Below are 27759 nucleotides of genomic sequence, written 5' to 3'. Positions count from 1 at the left end.
TCATCGGAACTCAAATAGCTTAGGTCAACTGTCGTTTCTCATCGGAACTCAAATAGCTTAGGTCAACTGTCGTTCCTCATCGGAACTCAAATAGCTTAGGTCGACTGTCGTTCCTCATCGTAACTCAATTAGCTTAGGTCAACTGTCGTTCCTCATCGGAACTCAAATAGCTTAGGTCAACTGTCGTTCCTCATCGGAACTCAAATAGCTTAGGTCAACTGTCGTTCCTCATCGGAACTCAAATAGCTTAGGTCAACTGTCGTTCCTCATCGAAACTCAAATAGCTTAGGTCAACTGTCGTTCCTCATCGGAACTCAACTAGCTTAGGTCAACTGTTGTTCCTCATCGGAACTCAACTAGCTTAGGTCAACTGTCGTTCCTCATCGAAACTCAAATAGCTTAGGTCAACTGTCGTTCCTCATCGGAACTCAAATAGCTTAGGTCAACTGTCGTTCCTCATCGGAACTCAAATAGCTTAGGTCAACTGTCGTTCCTCATCGGAACTCTCTTAAACTGTCGTTCCTCATCGGAACTCAAATAGCTTAGGTCAACTGTCGTTCCTCATCGGAACTCAAATAGCTTAGGTCAACTGTCGTTCCTCATCGGAACTCAAATAGCTTAGGTCAACTGTCGTTCCTCATCGGAACTCAAATAGCTTAGGTCAACTGTCGTTCCTCATCGAAACTCAACTAGCTTAGGTCAACTGTCGTTCCTCATCGGAACTCAATTAGCTTAGGTCAACTGTCGTTCCTCATCGAAACTCAACTAGCTTAGGTCAACTGTCGTTCCTCATCGGAACTCAAATAGCTTAGGTCAACTGTCGTTCCTCATCGAAACTCAAATAGCTTAGGTCAACTGTCGTTCCTCATCGGAACTCAACTAGCTTAGGTCAACTGTCGTTCCTCATCGGAACTCAACTAGCTTAGGTCATCTGTCGTTCCTCATCGAAACTCAAATAGCTTAGGTCAACTGTCGTTCCTCATCGGAACTCAACTAGCTTAGGTCAACTGACGTTCCTCATCGGAACTCAACTAGCTTAGGTCAACTGTCGTTCCTCATCGAAACTCAAATAGCTTAGGTCAACTGTCGTTCCTCATCGGAACTCAAATAGCTTAGGTCAACTGTCGTTCCTCATCGGAACTCAAATAGCTTAGGTCAACTGTCGTTCCTCATCGGAACTCAAATAGCTTAGGTCAACTGTCGTTCCTCATCGGAACTCAAATAGCTTAGGTCAACTGTCGTTCCTCATCGGAACTCAAATAGCTTAGGTCAACTGTCGTTCCTCATCGGAACTCAAATAGCTTAGGTCAACTGTCGTTCCTCATCGAAACTCAACTAGCTTAGGTCAACTGTCGTTCCTCATCGGAACTCAATTAGCTTAGGTCAACTGTCGTTCCTCATCGAAACTCAACTAGCTTAGGTCAACTGTCGTTCCTCATCGGAACTCAAATAGCTTAGGTCAACTATCGTTCCTCATCGGAACTCAAATAGCTTAGGTCAACTGTCGTTCCTCATCGGAACTCAAATAGCTTAGGTCAACTGTCGTTCCTCATCGGAACTCAAATAGCTTAGGTCAACTGTCGTTCCTCATCGGAACTCAAATAGCTTAGGTCAACTGTCGTTCCTCATCGGAACTCAAATAGCTTAGGTCAACTGTCGTTCCTCATCGGAACTCAAATAGCTTAGGTCGACTGTCGTTCCTCATCGGAACTCAAATAGCTTAGGTCGACTGTCGTTCCTCATCGGAACTCAAATAGCTTAGGTCGACTGTCGTTCCTCATCGGAACTCAAATAGCTTAGGTCGACTGTCGTTCCTCATCGGAACTCAAATAGCTTAGGTCAACTGTCGTTCCTCATCGGAACTCAAATAGCTTAGGTCAACTGTCGTTCCTCATCGGAACTCAAATAGCTTAGGTCAACTGTCGTTCCTCATCGGAACTCAAATAGCTTAGGTCAACTGTCGTTCCTCATCGGAACTCAAATAGCTTAGGTCAACTGTCGTTCCTCATCGGAACTCAAATAGCTTAGGTCAACTGTCGTTCCTCATCGGAACTCAAATAGCTTAGGTCAACTGTCGTTCCTCATCGGAACTCAAATAGCTTAGGTCAACTGTCGTTCCTCATCGGAACTCAAATAGCTTAGGTCAACTGTCGTTCCTCATCGGAACTCAAATAGCTTAGGTCAACTGTCGTTCCTCATCGGAACTCAAATAGCTTAGGTCAACTGTCGTTCCTCATCGGAACTCAAATAGCTTAGGTCAACTGTCGTTCCTCATCGGAACTCAAATAGCTTAGGTCAACTGTCGTTCCTCATCGAAACTCAACTAGCTTAGGTCAACTGTCGTTCCTCATCGAAACTCAACTAGCTTAGGTCAACTGTCGTTCCTCATCGAAACTCAACTAGCTTAGGTCAACTGTCGTTCCTCATCGAAACTCAAATAGCTTAGGTCAACTGTCGTTCCTCATCGGAACTCAAATAGCTTAGGTCAACTGTCGTTCCTCATCGAAACTCAAATAGCTTAGGTCAACTGTCGTTCCTCATCGGAACTCAAATAGCTTAGGTCAACTGTCGTTTCTCATCGGAACTCAAATAGCTTAGGTCAACTGTCGTTCCTCATCGGAACTCAAATAGCTTAGGTCAACTGTCGTTCCTCATCGGAACTCAAATAGCTTAGGTCAACTGTCGTTCCTCATCGAAACTCAAATAGCTTAGGTCAACTGTCGTTCCTCATTGAAACTCAAATAGCTTAGGTCAACTGTCGTTCCTCATCGAAACTCAAATAGCTTAGGTCAACTGTCGTTCCTTATCGGAACTCAAATAGCTTAGGTCAACTGTCGTTCCTCATCGGAACTCAAATAGCTTAGGTCAACTGTCGTTCCTCATCGGAACTCAAATAGCTTAGGTCAACTGTCGTTCCTCATCGGAACTCAAATAGCTTAGGTCAACTGTCGTTCCTCATCGGAACTCAAATAGCTTAGGTCAACTGTCGTTCCTCATCGAAACTCAACTAGCTTAGGTCAACTGTCGTTCCTCATCGAAACTCAACTAGCTTAGGTCAACTGTCGTTCCTCATCGGAACTCAAATAGCTTAGGTCAACTGTCGTTCCTCATCGGAACTCAAATAGCTTAGGTCAACTGTCGTTCCTCATCGGAACTCAAATAGCTTAGGTCAACTGTCGTTCCTCATCGGAACTCAAATAGCTTAGGTCAACTGTCGTTCCTCATCGGAACTCAAATAGCTTAGGTCAACTGTCGTTCCTCATCGGAACTCAAATAGCTTAGGTCAACTGTCGTTCCTCATCGGAACTCAAATAGCTTAGGTCAACTGTCGTTCCTCATCAGAACTCAAATAGCTTAGGTCAACTGTCGTTCCTCATCGGAACTCAAATAGCTTAGGTCAACTGTCGTTCCTCATCGAAACTCAACTAGCTTAGGTCAACTGTCGTTCCTCATCGAAACTCAAATAGCTTAGGTCAACTGTCGTTCCTCATCGAAACTCAAATAGCTTAGGTCAACTGTCGTTCCTCATCGGAACTCAAATAGCTTAGGTCAACTGTCGTTCCTCATCGGAACTCAAATAGCTTAGGTCAACTGTCGTTCCTCATCGGAACTCAAATAGCTTAGGTCAACTGTCGTTCCTCATCGGAACTCAAATAGCTTAGGTCAACTGTCGTTCCTCATCGGAACTCAAATAGCTTAGGTCAACTGTCGTTTCTCATCGGAACTCAAATAGCTTAGGTCAACTGTCGTTCCTCATCGGAACTCAAATAGCTTAGGTCAACTGTCGTTTCTCATCGGAACTCAAATAGCTTAGGTCAACTGTCGTTCCTCATCGGAACTCAAATAGCTTAGGTCAACTGTCGTTCCTCATCGGAACTCAAATAGCTTAGGTCAACTGTCGTTCCTCATCGGAACTCAAATAGCTTAGGTCAACTGTCGTTCCTCATCGGAACTCAAATAGCTTAGGTCAACTGTCGTTCCTCATCGGAACTCAAATAGCTTAGGTCAACTGTCGTTCCTCATCGGAACTCAAATAGCTTAGGTCAACTGTCGTTCCTCATCGGAACTCAAATAGCTTAGGTCAACTGTTGTTCCTCATCGGAACTCAAATAGCTTAGGTCAACTGTCGTTCCTCATCGGAACTCAAATAGCTTAGGTCAACTGTCGTTTCTCATCGGAACTCAAATAGCTTAGGTCAACTGTCGTTCCTCATCGGAACTCAAATAGCTTAGGTCGACTGTCGTTCTTCATCGGAACTCAATTAGCTTAGGTCAACTGTCGTTCCTCATCGGAACTCAAATAGCTTAGGTCAACTGTCGTTCCTCATCGAAACTCAAATAGCTTAGGTCAACTGTCGTTCCTCATCGAAACTCAACTAGCTTAGGTCAACTGTCGTTCCTCATCGGAACTCAAATAGCTTAGGTCAACTGTCGTTCCTCATCGGAACTCAAATAGCTTAGGTCAACTGTCGTTCCTCATCGGAACTCAAATAGCTTAGGTCAACTGTCGTTCCTCATCGGAACTCAAATAGCTTAGGTCAACTGTCGTTCCTCATCGGAACTCAAATAGCTTAGGTCAACTGTCGTTCCTCATCGGAACTCAAATAGCTTAGGTCAACTGTCGTTCCTCATCGGAACTCAAATAGCTTAGGTCAACTGTCGTTCCTCATCAGAACTCAAATAGCTTAGGTCAACCGTCGTTCCTCATCGGAACTCAAATAGCTTAGGTCAACTGTCGTTCCTCATCGAAACTCAACTAGCTTAGGTCAACTGTCGTTCCTCATCGAAACTCAAATAGCTTAGGTCAACTGTTGTTCCTCATCGAAACTCAAATAGCTTAGGTCAACTGTCGTTCCTCATCGGAACTCAAATAGCTTAGGTCAACTGTCGTTCCTCATCGGAACTCAAATAGCTTAGGTCAACTGTCGTTCCTCATCGGAACTCAAATAGCTTAGGTCAACTGTCGTTCCTCATCGGAACTCAAATAGCTTAGGTCAACTGTCGTTCCTCATCGGAACTCAAATAGCTTAGGTCAACTGTCGTTTCTCATCGGAACTCAAATAGCTTAGGTCAACTGTCGTTCCTCATCGGAACTCAAATAGCTTAGGTCAACTGTCGTTTCTCATCGGAACTCAAATAGCTTAGGTCAACTGTCGTTCCTCATCGGAACTCAAAATGCTTAGGTCAACTGTCGTTCCTCATCGGAACTCAAATAGCTTAGGTCAACTGTCGTTCCTCATCGGAACTCAAATAGCTTAGGTCAACTGTCGTTCCTCATCGGAACTCAAATAGCTTAGGTCAACTGTCGTTCCTCATCGGAACTCAAATAGCTTAGGTCAACTGTCGTTCCTCATCGGAACTCAAATAGCTTAGGTCAACTGTCGTTCCTCATCGGAACTCAAATAGCTTAGGTCAACTGTTGTTCCTCATCGGAACTCAAATAGCTTAGGTCAACTGTCGTTCCTCATCGGAACTCAAATAGCTTAGGTCAACTGTCGTTTCTCATCGGAACTCAAATAGCTTAGGTCAACTGTCGTTCCTCATCGGAACTCAAATAGCTTAGGTCGACTGTCGTTCTTCATCGGAACTCAATTAGCTTAGGTCAACTGTCGTTCCTCATCGGAACTCAAATAGCTTAGGTCAACTGTCGTTCCTCATCGGAACTCAAATAGCTTAGGTCAACTGTCGTTCCTCATCGGAACTCAAATAGCTTAGGTCAACTGTCGTTCCTCATCGAAACTCAAATAGCTTAGGTCAACTGTCGTTCCTCATCGGAACTCAAATAGCTTAGGTCAACTGTCGTTCCTCATCGGAACTCAAATAGCTTAGGTCGACTGTCGTTCCTCATCGGAACTCAAATAGCTTAGGTCAACTGTCGTTCCTCATCGGAACTCAAATAGCTTAGGTCGACTGTCGTTCCTCATCGGAACTCAAATAGCTTAGGTCAACTGTCGTTCCTCATCGAAACTCAAATAGCTTAGGTCAACTGTCGTTCCTCATCGGAACTCAAATAGCTTAGGTCGACTGTCGTTCCTCATCGGAACTCAAATAGCTTAGGTCGACTGTCGTTCCTCATCGGAACTCAAATAGCTTAGGTCAACTGTCGTTCCTCATCGGAACTCAAATAGCTTAGGTCAACTGTCGTTCCTCATCGGAACTCAAAAGATAAGATAGTTTTTTATTAAACATTTTCAAATTGCAAACAAACACTGCCTCAAAACGTGGTTTAAAAATCATTTTGAAACCATGGATGGTCAGTCATTGCATCCATAACTCTGAGAGTGGTTTACACTTCTCCAGCCCCCATCCCACAGCTTTTTACCCAAACAGTGTCGGTGACCGGCGTTGTTATTGTTCAAACTGCAGAATGCCCCCTGTTAACGTTTGTCAGCTCAAGGGGAGCGTTGAAGCGTGTATAGTGGTTTGAAAACTGAAACTCTGAAAACTGAAACTCTGAAAACTGAAACCCACTCCACTAAGGAACAGGGCTTTCAACAGGTTGCTAGAGGACTCGTGAGTGTTGTTTTTGGAGGGTCAGTACAGGGGGACATGGCATGGAAAGGGCCGTTGGGAAGAATTTCACTGTTGTATTCGGCGCATGTGACGAATACAATTTGACTTGATTAATGGCCAAGTTTGTAAAGGTTTTTATTGCTGAGTATAAAGTTCAATTTCAGTCCATAGAGACTTCCCTTTATGGCCCTTTGGTGATCAGAGATTCCAGGAGCTAACAATGATGTACTGTAGGCTCTATGGTAGAAGGTCTATTTAATGCTAATTTAAGCCTTATGGCGATGGACGATTCAGAGCGTAGTGTCGTTTTTTTCATCACAAGAGGGACGGTTCCTTGTACTGTAGTGTGCTCCGACACATTTGACGTACTCCCGTGTCACATGACATTTACAACGCGACGTATCATTCCTTGCATAGACGGACGGACGGACGGACGGACGGATGGACGGGGGGGCAGTGTTGTGTAGGCAATGAAGCTCGCATCGTTCATTGATCTGATCTATAGGCTATAGGTTATGCATCAAAATAGCCTATTTTGCATTGACAACCCAAAATAATCTCAGCGACTGTTCAAACAATACACCAAACAACAGCCTTATTACAATTCTCCCCAAAGGATATTTTGTTTAGAAGTACAATCTAGTGATTCCAGGCTATTGATAAAAACAGCTGCGAGATATGGGCTTTTTCTCCTCGACCAAAACATGATATGATTGTATTTTTAGCTGATATGGGAGTGAATATATTCAAGCTGCATATCAAACTGGGATAATGTTGTAGGATACACTGGCAAGTAGAATAATATTTGCCAGGGAATATTATTTCATTATAAATCTGAATATTTTACTTGCTGATGTGGAAATCTAATCAAAATCACTTACATTTCAAGATTGCTGTCTTGGTTTAGCTTGGCATTAAATAAGCAACCTGTTTTGCATTGATAACCAAATGTAATCTCAGCGACTGTTCAAACAATAAACCAAACGATATTGTATCCTTACTAGAATCCTCCCCAAAAGAAGAGTCTTTGTTAAGAAGTGATAATGTTATTGTCGGCTATTTTGAAACGTAAAAACAGAGAGCCATGTGCTTTTTCCCCCTCTGTTACAACTTATGACATTCTACTTTTAGTTGATATGGGAGAGAATACATTGAATATTTGTCATGGCATATTATTTAATTATGAATCAGATTATTTGACTTGGCGATGTGGGAAGCTAAAAAGGCTAGCTAACCGTCAGAATTTGCCAAAATTCCTATATCCATTGTTTTAGGGATTTTTTTATGCTCCCTGACTGTCCCAATGATGATCAATTATTATTAAAGTCTAGAAACTGTTTGAATGTAGGTCCATTATCATTTTCACACAGTTTCCATTTGGTTTTAATCATTTTATTCAAGTATATTGACTTTGTCCCCCCCCCACCCCCCCCAATATTTTAGTTTGTTCGTTTTTGGACTCGAGCCACCCGATTGGGCCCCCTATTAAAGTGTTCCTATTGGTGAAAAAGGAACAAAAACATAGAGAATAGAACAACAGTGTGTTGTATGTTTGACGCCTCTGAATGAAAGGGTTTTTCCTATAGCATAGGTCACTGTCTCTCAAGTGCTTTGAGGCTACTACTGTCTGACCAGCAGTACTGTTTCCTTCAGTAAAGTTATACTACTGACTACTACTGTCTGACCAGCAGTACTGTTTCCTTCAGTAAAATTAGACTACTGACTACTACTGTCTGACCAGTAGTAATAAAGTTATACTACTGACTACTACTGTCTGACCAGCAGTACTGTTTCCTGTTGTAATGTTATACTACTGACTACTACTGTCTGACCAGCAGTACTGTTTCCTTCAGTAAAGTTATACTACTGACTACTACTGTCTGACCAGTAGTACTGTTTCCTTCAGTAAAGTTATACTACTGACTACTACTGTCTGACCAGCAGTACTGTTTCCTTCAGTAAAGTTATACTAGTGACTACTACTGTCTGACCAGTAGTACTGTTTCCTTCAGTAAAGTTATACTAGTGACTACTACTGTCTGACCAGCAGTACTGTTTCCTTCAGTAAAGTTATACTACTGACTACTACTGTCTGACCAGTAGTACTGTTTCCTTCAGTAAAGTTATACTAGTGACTACTACTGTCTGACCAGCAGTACTGTTTCCTTCAGTAAAGTTATACTACTGACTACTACTGTCTGACCAGCAGTACTGTTTCCTGTTGTAATGTTATACTACTGACTACTACTGTCTGACCAGCAGTACTGTTTCCTTCAGTAAAGTTATACTACTGACTACTACTGTCTGACCAGCAGTACTGTTTCCTTCAGTAAAATTAGACTACTGACTACTACTGTCTGACCAGCAGTACTGTTTCCTGCAGTAAAGTTATACTACTGACTACTACTGTCTGACCAGCAGTATTGTTTCCTGCAGTAAAGTTATACTACTGACTACTACTGTCTGACCAGCAGTACGGTTTCCTTCAGTAAAATTAGACTACTGACTACTACTGTCTGACCAGCAGTACTGTTTCCTGCAGTAAAGTTATACTACTGACTACTACTGTCTGACCAGCAGTACTGTTTCCTTCAGTAAAGTTATACTACTGACTACTACTGTCTTACCTGCAGTACTGTTTCCCGGTGTTGTAGTACTCGAGTCCGACTGCACTCAGACTCAGACTTGACCATTGGGTGACTCGGACCGCCTTCTCGTGCCTATTTGCACTTGGACTGGATAGGCTACAATGATAATCAGAACGGGAGCGCAGAGCAGCGAGGGTTATGTTCTGTCGGTGTGGAAAAGGGACGCTCCACACCCGGAACACGCAGCCTACATCAGGAGCTACAGGGGAGCAGGCCATGAGTGTGGAAAAGGGACGCTCCACACCCGGGACACGCTGCCTACATCAGGAGCTACGGGGGAGCAGGCCATGAGTGTGGAAAAGGGACGCTCCACACCCGGGACACGCTGCCTACATCAGGAGCTACGGGGGAGCAGGCCATGAGTGTGGAAAAGGGACGCTCCACACCCGGGACACACTGCCTACATCAGGAGCTATGGGGGAGCAGGCCATGAGTGTGGGCAGGGAGGCTCCGATCATAGGCTACACATCACCCATAACCATCAGTCACCAGCCTACATCAGGAGCTACAGGGGAGCAGGCCATGAGTGTGGGCAGGGAGGCTCCGATCATAGGCTACACATCACCCATAACCATCAGTCACCAGCCTACATCAGGAGCTACAGGGGAGCAGGCCATGAGTGTGGGCAGGGAGGCTCCGATCATAGGCTACACATCACCTGTAGCCATCAGTCACCAGCCTACATCAGGAGCTACAGGGGAGCAGGCCATGAGTGTGGGCAGGGAGGCTCCGATCATAGGCTACACATCACCCATAACCATCAGTCACCAGCCTACATCAGGAGCTACAGGGGAGCAGGCCATGAGTGTGGGCAGGGAGGCTCCGATCATAGGCTACACATCACCTGTAGCCATCAGTCACCAGCCTACTATTCAGCTTTGCCTGGTTAAGAAGCACAAACTACTTTACAAATCGAAAACAACACTAGTATTGAGTTTAATAGTAAAATAACAGTCTAGATATGTTTTTCTCTCTCTCTCCCCTTGAATATAGAAAACTAGGCTGTCGTTGAATTTGTCATCTCGCTTCCCAAAAGCCAGGTTCTGACAAGTCTCTGATAAACCGAAAATGACACACACCGATGTTGCCTTCTTATTGAAGAGTTTTTGCACATTTGGATAATTGTTGCTACACAACGTTCCTGTAGAATGTTCTAGAACCATTATTTGGTCCACGGTAATAGCCTATTCATTATGTTGATTCCTGCTATGAAAGTATCTGCTTGTCTCAGTTTCACTGTCTGCTGCTGTGTGACTGAGCCACTCTCCCTCCCTCTCCCCACTGTGGTCACAGAGGAAGGAGAGATGCATTATGACAAGCACAAGCATATGACCTTTGCTCAAATGCAATTTTCCGGGAAAAATACCGTTTTCAAAATGCATCTACTGTTGTTCTGTAGGCTGTAGTCTAGCATGTCTGTAGCCTAGCATGTCTGTAGTGTAGCATGTCTGTAGCCTAGCATGTCTGTAGCCTAGCATGTCTGTAGCATAGCATGTCTAGCCTAGCATGTCTGTAGCCTAGCATGTATGTAGCCTAGCATGTCTGTAGCCTAGCATGTCTGTAGCCTAGCATGGTTTTGAACAGAGTGCACCGTTTGCAGTGAATAGGTAGCCTTGCACTGCAATGTTTTTGTAGGACATTAGCCTACATTTACTGATAGATTCATCAATTAGCCAACATGGCTGTAAAGCAACGATATCATATTTAGAGTTAGCAATCTAGCTAAGGGTTTTGAGTTCCCACTTATATTATAATATAGGCTATAAGTCAATATGCACAAAGATAGCGGCAAATTCTCTGAAGAGCCAAAAACTTAATCTGATAATTATTTGACAGGCTGCTCATCAAAATAGCAATCATGCATTTCCTGGACATGTTAGATAAAATAAATGAAATGACCAAAAGTATGTGGACACCTGCTCAACGAACATGTCATTCCAAACTCATGGGCATTAATATAGAGTTGGTCCCCCCTTTGCTGCTATAACAGCCTCCACTTTCTAAGCTTTCCACTAGATGTTAGAACATTGCTGCAGGGGACTTGCTTCCATTCAGCCACAAGAGCATTACTGAGGTTGGATACTGATGTTGGGTGATTAGGCCTGGCTCGCAGTTGGCGTTCCAATTCATCCCAAAGGTGTTCGATGGGGTTGAGGTCAGGGCTCTGTGCAGGCCAGACACGTTCTTCCACACCGATCTCGACAAACCATTTCTGTATGGACCTTGCTTTGTGTACGGGGGCATTGTCATGCTGAAACAGGAAAGTGCCTTCCTCAAACTGTTGCCACAAAGTTGGAAGCACAGAAATTCTTATTTACAATGACGGCCTACCAAACGTCAAAAGGCCACCTGCAAGGACGGGGCCTGGGATTAAAAATAAAAAAATTAAAATATATAAATATAGGACAAAACACATATCACAACAAGAGAGACAACACTACATAAAGAGAGACCTAAGACAACACAGCATGGTAGCAACACAACATGGTAGCAGCACAAAACATGGTACAAACATTATTGGGCACAGACAACAGCACAAAGGGCAAGAAGGTAGAGACAACAACAGATCACACAAAGCAGCCACAACTGTCATTAAGAGTGTCCATGATTGGGTCTTTGAATGAAGAGATTGAGATCAAACTTGTGTTCAACTGCTCGGTCATGGAAACCCATTTCAAGAAGCTCCAGACTAACAGTTCTTGTGCTGACGTAAGCTTCCAGAGGCAGTTTGGAACTCGGTAGTGAGTGTTGCTTCCAGAGGCAGTTTGGAACTCGGTAGTGAGTGTTGCTTCCAGAGGCAGTTTGGAACTCGGTAGTGAGTGTTGCTTCCAGAGGCAGTTTGGAACTCGGTAGTGAGTGTTGCTTCCAGAGGCAGTTTGGAACTCGGTAGTGAGTGATGCAACCGATGACAGATTATTTTTTACACGCTATGCGCTTCAGCATTCAGCGGCCCCATTCCGTGAGCTTGTGTTGGCCTACCACTTTGCGGCTGAGTCGTTGTTTTGCTCCTCGTCGTTTCCTCTTCACAATAACAGCACTTACAGTTGACCGGGGAAGCTCTGTCTATGGAGATTGCATGGCTGTGTGCTCAATTTTACACACCAGTCAGCAATGGGTGTGGCTGAAATTACTGCTCAATTTTAAGGGGTGTCCACATACTTTTGCATATACTGTACAGGCGTGCAGGGTGACTTATTAAGGAATTGGCCAATAACATCTATGAATAGTAGACTATAATTTCGTCTGTCAAAACAGGTAGACCGACCTCTTATTTATTGAATATCAATAAATAGGTTCCAACACAATTCCCTCTTGTTATTAGTAGCCTAGTCAAATTAAAATTAAGACTGTTTAAATAAATTAGGACTTCTCGAGTTATCCGACTTTCAGCACAAACGCGCTGTCGATCTTCGCAGCTGCCTCTTCATAGTAATGACAGTTATATAATTTACTAGACTCTGGCTTATTGTGTTTATTAAAATCAATTATAGCAGTAGCAAGCTAACCTCCGGTCCTCCTTTTTTGTCTTTGCGCTCTCTTGCATTTTTTTGTTGTCCAGGGCTCATTACTATCTTTCATTAAATCACACATGTAAGATACTAAATTAAAGCTACACTCGTTGTGAATCCAGCCAACATGTCATATTTTTAAAAGGCTTTTCGGCGAAAGCATAAGAAGCTATTATCTGATGATAGCACAACAGTAAACAAAGAGGGTAGCATATTTCTACCCTGCAGGCGCTACACAAAACGCAGAAATAAAATATAAAACATGTCTTACCTTCGACGAGCTTCTTTTGTTGGCACTCCAATATGTCCCATAAACATCACAAATGGTCATTTTGTTCGATTATTTGCCCAACGTCACTACAAAATATTTCAAAAGTTGCCTGTAAACTTTGCCAAAACATTTCAAACTACTTTAGTAATACAACTTTAGGTATTTTTAAATTGAAGATGGGTCTATCTGTGTTCAATACAGGAAGACAACAAACCAAGCTACTTTTCAAGTCTTGCACAACTCTCAACAGTGTTACGCAGTTCCTAGATAGCCGTACTTCTTCATTGCACAAATGAATAACCTCAACCAAATTCCAAAGACTGGTGACATCCAGTGGAAGCGGTAGGAACTGAAAACAAGTTCCTAAGAAATATCGTTTCCCAATGAGAACTCAGTGAATAGACAGAGACCTAAAAAAAAAAGATTCTGAAAGGTTAGTCCTCGGGGTTTTGCCTGCTACATACGTTCTGTTATACTCACAGACATGATTCAAACAGTTTTAGAAACTTCAGAGTGTTTTCTATCCAAATCCATACTAATAATATGCATATCCTATATTCTTGGCATGAGTAGCAGGAAGTTGAAATTGGGCACGCTATTTATACAAGAGTGAAAATGTTGCCCCTTATACCTTAAGTAGTTTTAAGGCATGAATTTTGACTGCGGAAACGCAGCCTATCCAGCCGTGATGCACACTGCCTATATGCGCATGGAACAAGAGTAATATGCGTTTGGTGCACGTATACTTTGTATTTAGAAACATAAAAAAATCTTGTTTTTACCCCATTTTGTTTTAAAACCAAGCGTAGCCTTCCCTTCGCCTAATGAAGGCTGTTTTCTTTTTGTCCTGACCAGGCTAATCAAGACCATCAATAAAGGGTTTGGCTCATGAGGCCGCTTGGAAATGAATCTTAATCTCCAAAGCTTTATTAAAAGATCAAGTTTGAGAGGAGCAAAACCGTGAGCTGACATTCCATTTTTATCTATGTATTGTAGCTTGGCCTACATTATTCTAGACATTATTTGGACACGCGTAATACACCATTCATGACGTAGGCGACATGTTTTCATGCCCATCATGAAGCGAGAGATGAGAACCTTGGCGAATACCGGTAAACCTGTATTTAGAAGTTATTTTCACTTTGGATGTGTGTAAATCATAACAGTTATTGATTCGTTTTGTTTAGAATTTGATTGTAATTATTCACGTTCTTTTTAGGCCTATATCGATATTGAAATGTATCTTGCGTTTGGCATGTCCATATTGCCCCAATATTAGTGGAAATGATATGCATTTATTTCAACATGGATGCCATGAAATTACTTAGAACAGGTTCAAGTTTACAAAGATGGGATGGGTCTACATTTTGTTATTTCGTTTCTGTAAGCTATTTAACAAACTATAACGGACTAACATTGGAATTGGAGTTGATTCCAAAGAAATACATATAAGACCGTACATACCCAACTTGAAGCAACCACATATTTAGTCATGGAGCACGTTCTGATTGGCCAGTTAGGGGCCAAGCCTCGACACACCCACAACAGCTTCATTCATCAAAACTCAGCCCTTTTGCTCCATCACCAGCACTGCAATGAACATTTTTGGTTGCGAAAATAGCTTCAATATTTCTGACACCCGCCGAAACGATAACTTTTAGCAATTTACACTGGAGTGATATACAGTTGAAGTCGGAAGTTTACATACAATTAGGTTGGAGTCATTAAAACTCATTTTTCAACCACTCCACAAATTTCTTGTTCACAAACTAGTTAGTTAATTAGGACATCTACTTTGTGCATGATACAAGTAATTTTTCCAACAATTGTTTACAGACAGATTATTTCACTTATAATTCAATGTATCATAATTCCAGTGGGTCAGAAGTTTACATACACTAAGTTGACTGTGCCTTTAAACAGCTTGGAAAATTCCAGAAAATTATGTCATGTCTTTAGAAGCTTCTGATAGGCTAATTGACATGATTTGACTCAATTGGAAGTGTACCTGTGGATGTATTTCAAGGCCTACCTTCAAACTCAGTGCCTCTTTGCTTGACATCATGGGAAAATCAAAAGAAATCAGCCAAGACCTCAGAAAAAACATTGTAGACCTCTACAAGTCTGGTTCATCCTTGGGAGAAATTTCCAAACGCTTGAAGGTACCATGTTCATCTGTACAAACAATAGCACGCAAGTATAAACACCATGGGACCATGCAGCCTTCATACCGCTCAGGAAGGAGATGTGTTCTGTCTCCTAGAGATGAACGTACTTTGGTGCGAAAAGTGCAAATCAATCTCAGAACAACAACAAAAGACCTTGTGAAGATGCTGGAGGAAACAGGTACAAAAGTATCTATATCCTCAGTAAAATGAGTCCTTTATCAACATAACCTGAAAGGCCGCTCAGCAAGGAAGAAGCCACTGCTCCAAAACCTCCATAAAAAAAGCCAGACTATGGTTTGCAAATGCACATGGGGACAAAGATTGTACTTTTTGGAGAAATGTCCTCTGGTCTGATGAAACAAAAATAGACCTGTTTGGCCATAATGACCATTGTTATGTTTGGAGGAAAAGGGGGAGGCTTGCAAGCTGAAGGACACCATCCCAACCGTGAAGCACGGGGGTGGCAGCATCATGTCGTGGAGGTGCTTTGCTGCAGGAGGGACTGGTGCACTTCACAAAGTAGATGGCATCATGAGGGGGAAAATTACGTGGATACATTGAAGCAACACCTCAAGTCATCAGGAAGTTAAAGCTTGGGCGCAAATGGGTCTTCCAAATGGACAATGACCCCAAGCAAACTTCCAAAGTTGTGGCAAAATGGCTTAAGGACAACAAAGTCCAGGTATTGGAGTGGCCATCACAAAGCCCTGACCTCAATCCTATAGAACATTTGTGGACAGAACTGAAAAAGCGCATGCGAGAAAGGAGGCCTACAAACCTGACTCCGTTACACCAGGAGGAATGGGCCAAAATTCACCCAAGTTATTGTGGGAAACTTGTGTAAGGTTCCCCAAAATGTTTGACCCAAGTTTAAACAATTTACAGGCAATGCTTCCAAATACTGATTGAGTGTATGTAAACTTCGGACCCACTGGGAATATGATGAAATAAATACATTGTTCTCTACTATTATTCTGACATTTTACATTCTTAAAATAAAGTGGTGATCCTAACTGACCTAAGACAGGGAATTTTTACTAGGATTAAATGTCAGGAATCGTGAAACTGAGTTTAAATGTATTTGGCTAAGGTGTATGTAAACTTCCGACTTCAACTGTATGCGATGAGGATCTACATTGCATTAGGTTTGTTAATCAATTACAAATTACATGACCCTCCTCTGGACTAAAAAAAACCCCACTAAACCCAATCCCATACTGAAATTAAAAAGCATTACCCGCCCCCATTTTCCTCCAGGTAACAATTGTGTACATTTCTACCACCAGAAGTCCTGAAAAACCAATTTCCCTGCCTATTATAGTGGATAGATCTTTAAACAGTCACAGCAGGCTGGATGCAACAGGGAGCTAGTTTGCAACAGGAGCCTCTGCGCCCCACTGTTTGTGTATGTGTGTCACTGTGTGTGTGTGTCACTGTGTGTGTGTGTGTGTGTGTGTGTGTGTGTGTGTGTGTGTGTGTGTGTGTGTGTGTGTGTGTGTGTGTGTGTGTGTGTGTGTGTGTGTTTGCCTCTCGTTATGGCAGGGGTTCCCAAACTATTTTGGCCTACGACCCCATTTTGATATCTGAAAGTTTTCGATGACCCCAACCATGTGAAAATAAATTATGTAATTAGCTTTTTTTTTATTTGGGCCTATGGCAAAACATTCTAACAGTATTTCAGTATTTCTGATTGTCTTCTCAACTCATCATCACATATTTTTAATGTGGGGCTATGACAGTCAATTGCAAATTAGTCTGACATAATGCCTCTTACCTTACCACCACTAATGAGATGGGTGTGGCTTGATGCATGTCGCGTCGGAGCTTCTCAAAGTCAGGGGGCGTGGTCGACAGTGCACACCTCATCAAATCAAATCAAATGTATTTATATAGCCCTTCGTACATCAGCTGATATATCAAAGTGCTGTACAGAAACCCAGCCTAAAACCCCAAACAGCAAGCAATGCAGGTGTAGAAGCACGGCGGCTAGGAAAAACTCCCTAGAAAGGCCAAAACCTAGGAAGAAACCTAGAGAGGAACCAGGCTATGTGGGGTGGCCAGTCCTCTTCTGGCTGTGCCGGTTGGAGATTATAACAGAACATGGCCAAGATGTTCAAATGTTCATAAATGACCAGCATGGTCAAATAATAATCATCACTGCTATCACATCACCCCCACATACTTTTAACATGGGGGCTATTATGACAGTCTGTTATGTCTCTTATCTCACCACCACTAATGAGATGGGTGTTGCTTGATGTGCCTCGAAGTCAGGAGGCCTGGTCCCTGCTGTCCCATCCAACCTGGATGGATATTTGGTTTTAATGCAGACGAGAGCACTGAATCCAGCTTCACACAGATCAGAGCTGGAGAAGGGTACCATGAGGTTTATGGTGCTTTCAAGACAACTGGCAACTCTGAAAAATACAAGGTCAAATCATGACATCAGTGATCTTCAGGTCGGAAAGACAGAGCTCTAGAAAGAGGCTTGAGTTCCCGAGTTGGAATTACGACTGGGATGACCATTCATAAGGAGATCACGGTTTTCGGCAGGATATTCCCTTTGAGTCAGAAACCAAAACTCCTCCGTAGTGAGCTGTGAATGCGCTGTCTGAAGCATTCGGTCACATGACAGCTCCATCAGCTGTTTGGTTTCACTTACCAGCATGTCAGCTGAGCCAGGATCACAGTCAAACGGATTGGGAAGTAGGTCCCAAGGTGCTCTTCCAAGCGTTGGAGGTTCTAAACAAACAGAGTAAAAAACTCACGGACGCAAAAGCAAAGCTCAAACCAAGTTAATTCACCCACTGGGTCATACAGCTGCATAAGACAAAGAACATATTCACACAAGCACTAATATTTAACACTTTCTCTGAGCCCCTCCTTACACATCTGAACAGCCAATACACCTCTGTTGCTATTGTCATGACATTGCCCTGTTGGTGAGGTTTATGACCCCCATAAATACCTTTCCCCCTTTTATCTCTACTACTCTACAGAATGGACTCTTGGAAAGCCCTTTGTTAACATAGAGAAAGTATGGTGACATCAAAAGGTTCGGGAACGGAACAATATTTCTGTAATCCAACCAGTTGAAAGTATCCGTTGACCCTTAAAGAATATGATGTCAGATCAGTTGTCGTCTGAGACATTATTACTGATGACAGGACGACATAAACTGTATCTTGGAAAGTCTACACATTCTAGTTATCAGATTAACATGGAATTGTTGTGCAATTTAAATGTTTAAATATTAAACTATTTGTGAAAAGATTAAATGTAATTTTAGTTTAAAATGAGAGAAAGTAAAGTATGCTCACTCAGTGGCCACACCCACGTGAATAGGCATTGATTGGAAATAATGAACCAGCCCTTTTCTACATTTCTATAAGAGTCCCCGTGACCCAATTCACGGCGAACTAAGCCGACCTCAGCGTGAGCTCTGGTTTGCGAATGGTTGAATGACCACAACTTAACAAAATCAACATTGTGTTCCCGATGACGTGAGGACTGTCCATACTTTTAAAAGGGCGAATTTCAACGTGAAGGTGACGATCGCCACGTTGGAAGGATGAATTTCGACGATACCAGCCAGAATATAGCATGAGCTTGTAGCATGGCAACTTGGTATGAACTTTGAACTCTTATTCACTTAAGAAGTGATACATCCTAGATGTTGAGTTATCAGCAGCAGCTGTAAACGTGGGCTAGGAAAGGACGGACAATCTCTTCAGAAAGACAGGGTACTACAACGTATCCGTTCTACCACACGACAACAGACTACAACGTATCCGCCCAGAAATATTCTTCAAAGGACAAGGGAGTTTCTGCTGGGCAACCCAGCCTTCCATCTTCGACCAATCTATCGAAGCCCAACTCAGAGTAAATATATTGATTATTTTCCTTTCCCGAATGGGAGGTTATTTAGAATGCATACGATTCTGTATTTACGATAGCATAGCTTCATAAGGTCCGATAGAGACCCAATGCTTTTGTTCCTCAGTCTTCCTGCTCTTTCATTCAAACCCAACCCCCTTTCTTTGTGTAACCAGCCATCATATCGGTTTCGTCTGCTAGGGATGTTTTATTTTAGGACATGATTAGTAATCAATGTATGATCCTTACTGTGTATATGTAATTCTGTGTGACTATTTAGGTATTTAGTAAATAAATAATAAATAAAACAATTGTATTGCTGATTCAACTTGTTAGCCAGGGTTCGTGAAGATAACCAACAATTTTACGACATTCAGATGAGACTGAATAAGGTGACGATTAATAATTGACTGCTATTGATATAAAAGATGACCAAATCTTTAAGAGTTTATTCGGAAGACAACAGCTCTATAAACATTATTCCGTGTTGCCCCGACTTCCTAGTTAATTACATTTACTTGATTAGTTTAATCAGGTAATATTAATTACAGAGAATTGATTTTATAAAATAGCATGTCATATTATTTAATGGATAGTAAAGACACGACACTATCCAGAACCTTAATGATATCTGTTCTTCCTCACTTTCATCTGACCTGACCTCGGCCCAAATCCCTCACTCCTCCCCATAGGATCCCTGATGTCCAACGATAACATATTCTGACAGAGTGTAAACGTTCTACATTCCCCTCTCTCCCTCAGTGATATGGTTAAGGATACTTCATATATTCAAGTTTAGAACTCAGAACCCATCAGACGTGAGCAGTCATCACTCGTGTGGGACACAGATCCTGTGTTCTGTTAGAAGCACACACAGCCGTGGGATGGGTGGCATGGTTGGCTTTTGAAAGACTCTCCAATAAGAATTCTTTCCTCTGAATTCACTGATTTGGTCACTCATCTATAGAAGGTTTTTGTATTTCCCCTGCATGCTTGCTTTCGGGTTTATTTGGTTTACCAAATATGTCTGTTACACAGGCAAGGAGACACATTTTCTGACACAGAAAGTCAGCCAAGTTCCTCTCTCTTATTGGGGCAGCAGGGTAGCCTAGTGGTTAGAGTGTTGGATTAGTAACCGGAAGATTGCAGGTTCAAACTCCGGAGCTGACAAGGGACAAATCTGTTGTTCTGTCCCTGAACAGGCAGGGGCTGTCCTTGAAAGTAAGAATTTGTTCTTAACTGATTTGCCCCGTTAATAAATAAATGCAAAACATCTTTCCAACACTCCCCTTTGATAACCACCAAGCCTCGTTGTGAAATAGAACATTGTCATGCTCTGTTCCCACATCTCCACATATTTTTGTGAACAGGAGTCAAAAGGCCTAGTCCTTCACTGTGGGAATGATTCAACAGTGTGTGGTTTCATAGTTTAGCAGGCCTAGTCCTTCACTGTGGGAATGATTCAACAGTGTGTGGTTTCATAGTGTAGCAGGCCTAGTCCTTCACTGTGGGAATGATTCAACAGTGTGTGGTTTCATAGTGTAGCAGGCCTAGTCCTTCACTGTGGGAATGATTCAACAGTGTGTGGTTTCATAGTGTAGCAGGCCTAGTCCTTCACTGTGGGAATGATTCAACAGTGTGTGGTTTCATAGTGTAGCAGGCCTAGTCCTTCACTGTGGGAATGATTCAACAGTGTGTGGTTTCATAGTTTAGCAGGCCTAGTCCTTCACTGTGGGAATGATTCAACAGTGTGTGGTTTCATAGTGTAGCAGGCCTAGTCCTTCACTGTGGGAATGATTCAACAGTGTGTGGTTTCATAGTGTAGCAGGCCTAGTCCTTCACTGTGGGAATGATTCAACAGTGTGTGGTTTCATAGTGTAGCAGGCCTAGTCCTTCACTGTGGGAATGATTCAACAGTGTGTGGTTTCATAGTGTAGCAGGCCTAGTCCTTCACTGTGGGAATGATTCAACAGTGTGTGGTTTCATAGTGTAGCAGGCCTAGTCCTTCACTGTGGGAATGATTCAACAGTGTGTGGTTTCATAGTGTAGCAGGCCTAGTCCTTCACTGTGGGAATGCTTCAACAGTGTGTGGTTTCATAGTGTAGCAGGCCTAGTCCTTCACTGTGGGAATGATTCAACAGTGTGTGGTTTCATAGTGTAGCAGGCCTAGTCCTTCACTGTGGGAATGATTCAACAGTGTGTGGTTTCATAGTGTAGCAGGCCTAGTCCTTCACTGTGGGAAGGATTCAACAGTGTGTGGTTTCATAGTGTAGCAGGCCTAGTCCTTCACTGTGGGAATGATTCAACAGTGTGTGGTTTCATAGTGTAGCAGGCCTAGTCCTTCACTGTGGGAAGGATTCAACAGTGTGTGGTTTCATAGTGTAGCAGGCCTAGTCCTTCACTGTGGGAAGGATTCAACAGTGTGTGGTTTCATAGTGTAGCAGGCCTAGTCCTTCACTGTGGGAATGATTCAACAGTGTGTGGTTTCATAGTATAGCAGGCCTAGTCCTTCACGGTGGGAATGATTCAGGTGCCACGGTCAAGTGCATTCATCTAAGGGAGCTTTCTGGTTGAATTTTATAGTTTATATTTCAATTATTATCATTTACTTTTTTTAAGGTTAACCACATTATATTGATTTTGAGGTACAAAAACTATATTATAATGTAATATAATATAATATATATGTATGTATGTATATTATTTTTTGGGGGGATTTTGGAAATTCTCTTATGACCCAATTTTCATATTACACTTACGACCCCACACCGGGTCGCGAATCTTATTTTGGGAACGGCTGCATAATGTTGTTGTATACGCTTTGTAATTGAGCGCCATCTCCTGGCTGCTTGTTTTATTACATCACGTGAACCGCACAGTGACTGTGTTTGTGTGGGGTGACAACTTTGTGGCAATTAAAACACTAAGCCACAAAATTGTTTGTGTTTTACATAGGGTCCTTGCTATCAGGGATCCTTGGGACGTCTCTACCCCATTGAAGTTTAAATTTAAAATACTTAGTGTAATACTTAGTGTATGGTTAGGCTTTAGGGTAGGGATGTCGGAAGGAACCTAGATAGCACTAACCTTTTACACAGGCAGCCCAATTCTGATATTTTTTTTACACTAATTGGTCATTTTATTAATCACAGCACATCTTTTCACATCAGATCTTTTTCAGAGCTGATTAGTCAAAAGACCAATTAGTGACAAATATCTGAATTGAGTCTGACAGAAAACAGCCTGAAAAAGTAAATATTTACCCCAAGTCTGGAGCCCACACAACATTTCATTCATGTTCAAAACATCTACTTATTTGTGTTCAATTTGAATTGATTATCATGATCAACATTAGCATATTAGCAGACAAAATTAAAGAGATGAGGTCTAGAGATATGGGAAGGAATGAAGGGATTGAGAAGGATGTGTTCCTTGTTTATTCGTTAGTTGTTACTGTGTCATCTATTGTAGGGTTTCCTCAACCTGCGAGATCAACAAGGATTAGACAGAGATTATGCCAAACATTCCTTACAAATAAACTATCAAGTGCTCTCAGGAGCCAAATGTTCATTCAACCAAGTCAAACATTTCAGTCAGTTCACGGAGATGTGCATATGTACGTTCTGTGGTAGGGCGGCAGGTAGCCCAGTGGTTAGAGCCTTGGGCCAGTAACCGAAAGGTTGCTAGATCAAATCCCGAACTGACAAGGTAGAAATCTGTCTTTCTGCCCCTGAACAAGGCAGTTAACCCACTGTTCCTAGGCTGTCATTGTAAATAAGAATTTATTCTTAACTGACTTGCCTAGTTAAATAAAGGTTAAATAAAGGTTAAATTAAGGTTATGACAGTGTGATCCATTCTAGTTTATGTAATATACACTCAGAGGGCTTAAAGGAGAACTTTGCTTTTTGACCAAATCTAATTTTTTAAAATGTAAATGTAACGTTATAGAATGGTCCAAACACTTTGTTTTGCGATTTGACGTGCTTCTAGCTTTTAGGAAACCTTGCAGTGTTTTTTTTATGCTTTATTTCTTACATTATTAGCCCAGGAAATGTTTTGTGTTGTTACATTTGTGTTATACACCACCCACCGCTTCTGAGTATATTACTTGCTAATGTTCAGTCTCTGGATAATAAAGTTGATGAACTCAGGGCAATGATTTCCGTCCAGTGAGACATCAGGGATTGTAACATACTCTGTTTCACGGAAACATGGCTCTATCGGGCCGTGTATATTCCCCCTCAAGGCGAAACCACGACGGCCCTCAAAGAACTTCACTGGACTAAATGCAAACTGGAAACCTCATATCCTGTGTGCCGCATTTATTGTAGCTGGGGATTTTAACAAAGTACATTTGAGGACAACGCTACTGAAGTTCTACCAATACATGTGGTTCTACAAGACTGTGGTACTCGCTCTGGTAAAACACTCGACCACTGCTACTCCAACTTTCAGGATGCCTACAAGGCCCTCCCCTGCCCTCCCTTTCGGCAAATCTGATCACGACTCCATTTTTACTCCTCCCTTCCTATAGGCAGAAACTCAAACAGGAAGTACCCATGCTAATGACTATTCAATGCTGGTCTGACCAATTGGAATCCACACTTCAAGATTGTTTTGATCTTGGGGACTGGGATATGTTCCGGGTTGACCTCCGAGAGCAACATAGATGAATCCACAGACACGGTGACTGATTTTCATTAGGTAGTGTATAGGAGATGTTGTACCCACTGTGACTATTAAAACCTACCCTAATCAGAAAGCATGGATAGATGGCAGCATTTGCACAAAACTTGAAGGGGTGAACCATCAAATTTAACCGTGGTAAGGTGACTGGGAATATGGCTGAATACAAGCAGTGTAGTTATTCCCTCCATAAGGCAATCAAACAGGTAACAGGTAACCTCAGTATAGAGACAAAGTGGAGTCGCAATTCAATGGCTCAGACACACAACATATGTGGGCTGGGTCTACAGACAATCAAGCAATCAATCAAATATATTTAGAAAGCCCTTCTTACATCAGCTGATGTCACAAAGTGCTGTACAGAAACCCAGACAATTATGGACTACAAAGGGAAAACCAGCCACGTCACGGACACCGACGTCTTGCTTCTGGACAAACTAAACACCTTCTTCACCCGCATTGAGGATAACACAGTGCCATTGACGCAGTCCGTTACCAAGGACTGTGGGCTATCCTTCTCCGTTGCTGACGTGAGCAAGACATTTAAGCGTGTTAACCCTCACAAGGCTGCCGGCCCAGATGCAGACCAGCTGGCTGGAGTGTTTACTGTAGTCCCCACATGCTTCAAGATGTTCACCATTGGCCCTGTACCCCAAAAAAGCAAAGGTAACTGAACTAAATGACTTTCGCACCGTAGCACTCACTTCTGTCATCATGAAGTGCTTTGAGAAACGAGTCAAGGAGTCTCTACCTTACCTGACACCCTAGACCCACTTCAACTGTGTGTATTGTTAGATATTACTGCACTGTTGGAGATAGACATACAAGCATTTCGCTACATGATACGGGTCTCGGTATAGTGATACGGGTCTCAGTAGAGTGAAACGGGTCTCGGTATAGTGATACGGGTCTCGGTATAGTGATACGGGTCTCAGTATAGTGATACGGGTCTCAGTATAGTGATACGGGTCTCGGTATAGTGATACGGGTCTCAGTAGAGTGATACGGGTCTCAGTATAGTGATACGGGTCTCGGTATAGTGATACAGTCTCGGTATAGTGATACGGGTCTCGGTATAGTGATACGGATCTCGGTATAATGATACGGGTCTCGGTAGAGTGATACGGGTCTCGGTATAGTGATACAGGTCTCGGTATAGTGATCCAGGTCTCAGTATAGTGATACAGGTCTTTAGATGTTGTACATTGAAATTGAGTCATTCCGATCTGTAACGTTAAATTCCATTTTGTGCGATTTGAGCTGTTTTCCCTATCCAGCTGTTCTCTGTGTAGCCTGCTGCTAGACCGGACAACAAATAATCTGAACCTTCTATAACATGCCTATTACATCATTTTTTTTTTTTTTTTTTAAATATAAAGTTATTCTTTAAGTTGGTATTGATGAATAACCCGTCTAATTTATGTTGTTTTCCCCTTTTTAGATGGTGTCTGCACCACGGCGGACTGCACTCAGTCAGGTAAATAGACACACACACACACACACACACACACACACACACACACACACACACACACACACACACACACACACACACACACACACACACACACACACACACACACACAGAGGTAGAATATGAGCTGTATTTGTCTGTGTGCAGCATCTCGTCTGTTAGAGAACATGGATGCCAATGTGGACCCGTGTGACAACTTCTACCAGTACGCCTGTGGAGGCTGGTTGAAGAAGAACGTCATCCCAGAGACCAGCTCCCGATACAGCACCTTCGACATCCTACGAGACGAACTGGAGGTGGTCCTCAAAGGTTAGAGACACACACACACACACACACACACACACACACACACACACACACACACACACACACACACACACACACACACACACACACACACACACACACACACACACACACACACACACGGCTAAGAAGCAGAATGTGTGTGTCCTGGTTAGAGACGTTTTGTGGCATAGTTTGGATCCAGTGAGTTTGCCAGGGTGGTGGGAGTGAGGGCTAGGTTTTGGATCTGTTGTCCAGGGAGATGGGAGTGAGGGCTAGGTTTGGATCTGTTGTCCAGGGAGGTGGGAGTGAGGGCTAGGTTTGGATCTGTTGTCCAGGGAGGTGGGAGTGAGGGCTAGGTTTGGATCTGTTGTCCAGGGAGGTGGGAGTGAGGGCTAGGTTTGGATCTGTTGTCCAGGGTGGTGAGAGTGAGAGGGGGCTAGGTTTGGATCTGTTGTCCAGGGAGGTGAGAGTGAGAGGGGGCTAGGTTTGGATCTGTTGTCCAGGGAGATGGGAGTGAGGGCTACGTTTGGATCTGTTGTCCAGGGAGATGGGAGTGAGAGGGGGCTAGGTTTGGATCTGTTGTCCAGGGAGGTGGGAGTGAGAGGGGGCTAGGTTTGGATCTGTTGTCCAGGGAGGTGGGAGTGAGGGCTAGGTTTGGACCTGTTGTCCAGGGAGGTGGGAGTGAGAGGGGGCTAGGTTTGGATCTGTTGTCCAGGGAGATGGGAGTGAGAGGGGCTAGGTTTGGATCTGTTGTCCAGGGAGATGGGAGTGAGAGGGGCTAGGTTTGGATCTGTTGTCCAGGGAGGTGGGAGTGAGGGCTAGGTTTGGATCTGTTGTCCAGGGAGGTGGGAGTGAGGCCTAGGTTTTGGATCTGTTGTCCAGGGAGGTGGGAGTGAGGGCTAGGTTTGGATCTGTTGTCCAGGGAGGTGAGAGTGAGGGCTAGGTTTGGATCTGTTGTCCAGGGAGGTGGGAGTGAGGGCTAGGTTTGGATCTGTTGTCCAGGGAGATGAGAGTGAGGGCTAGGTTTGGATCTGTTGTCCAGGGAGATGGGAGTGAGAGGGGGCTAGGTTTGGATCTGTTGTCCAGGGAGGTGGGAGTGAGAGGGGGCTAGGTTTGGATCTGTTGTCCAGGGAGGTGAGAGTGAGGGCTAGGTTTGGTGTGGTTGGAGGATATACTGGAGTTTAAGCAGCTTCTCTTTCAGGAAAAGACAGACTCTTGGAATAGGTACTGTTGTTAATGGGGGCATCTATCTACAGCGTTTTACCGTGATTGTGGTCTCCGCCAACGCAGGAACATTTCCTTTAAAAGGAGCAGAGAGGACAAGCACGATCTGATTAGAATAGTTGGATGCCTTTAACATCTGCTAAGGAGATGACTCTGAAGCGAATGTGGGTCTGGCCATCTGACTAGCTGTCTCCTTGCTGTCCCCAGTCCACCTGGTCGGGCTGCTGCTCCAGGTTCAACTGTTCTGCCTGCGTCTATGGAACCCTGACCTGTTCACCGGACGTGCTACCTGTCCCAGACCTGCTGTTTTCAACTCTCTAGAGACAGCAGGTGCGGTAGAGATACTCTGAATGATCGGCTATGAAAAGCCAACTGACATTTACTCCTGAGGTGCTGACCTGTTGCACCCTCTACAACCACTGTGATTATTATTATTTGACCCAGCTGGTTACCTATGAACATTTGAACATCTTGGCCATGTTCTGTTATAATCTCCACCCGGCACAGCCAGAAGAGGACTTGGCCACCCTTCATAGCCTAGTTCCTCTCTAGGTTTCTTCCTAGGTTCTGGCCTTTCTAGGGAGTTTTTCCTAGCCACCGTGCTTCTACACCTGCATTGCTTGCTGTTTGGGGTTTTAGGTTGGGTTCCTGTACAGCATTTTGAGATATCAGCTGATGTAAGAAGGGCTATATAAATACATTTGATTAATTGATTGACTAGGAATGAGCATCTTGATAGCTCCATCTTGACAGTGGATTTACAGGAAGGGTCCCCCTTAGACCTGGGAGGTGAGGGCTGTGAGGTCTGTGTGTGTGTGTGTGTGTGTGTGTGTGTGTGTGTGTGTGTGTGTGTGTGTGTGTGTGTGTGTGTGTCTGTGTCTGTGTGTGTGTCTGTGTCTGTGTCTGTGTCTGTGTCTGTGTGTGTGTGTGTGTGTGTATCAGTGGTGAGTTACATGTTCCACATTACCTGCTGCAGATTTTTGAGAAGGCCATAGAATTCATGAGCAGGTTGACCAGGTGGAAGGGCAGAGGGGGTTGTCTGACATTTATGGTCTGTTAATAAGGATCGTACCCTTTTTTTAAACATTTTCGCCTAAAATG

General features: G+C 43.3%; 1 protein-coding gene across 1 annotated transcript in view; it reads left to right on the top strand.

The window, feature by feature from the left end:
* Positions 1 to 27759, top strand: part of LOC139382724 (neprilysin-like) — a 91490-nt gene that overhangs the window by 10558 nt on the left and 53173 nt on the right. The window contains exons 3-4 of the mRNA XM_071126829.1: positions 25114 to 25149; positions 25294 to 25455. Coding sequence (XP_070982930.1) covers positions 25114 to 25149; positions 25294 to 25455 — 198 coding nt within the window. The remainder of the gene's footprint in view (positions 1 to 25113; positions 25150 to 25293; positions 25456 to 27759) is intronic.

The sequence above is a fragment of the Oncorhynchus clarkii genome, chromosome 24 (assembly GCF_045791955.1).
Source record: "Oncorhynchus clarkii lewisi isolate Uvic-CL-2024 chromosome 24, UVic_Ocla_1.0, whole genome shotgun sequence".
Lineage (NCBI taxonomy): Eukaryota > Metazoa > Chordata > Actinopteri > Salmoniformes > Salmonidae > Oncorhynchus > Oncorhynchus clarkii.
The sequence above is the reverse complement of the archived record's forward strand: the minus strand, read 5'-3'. Positions and strand labels throughout refer to the sequence as shown.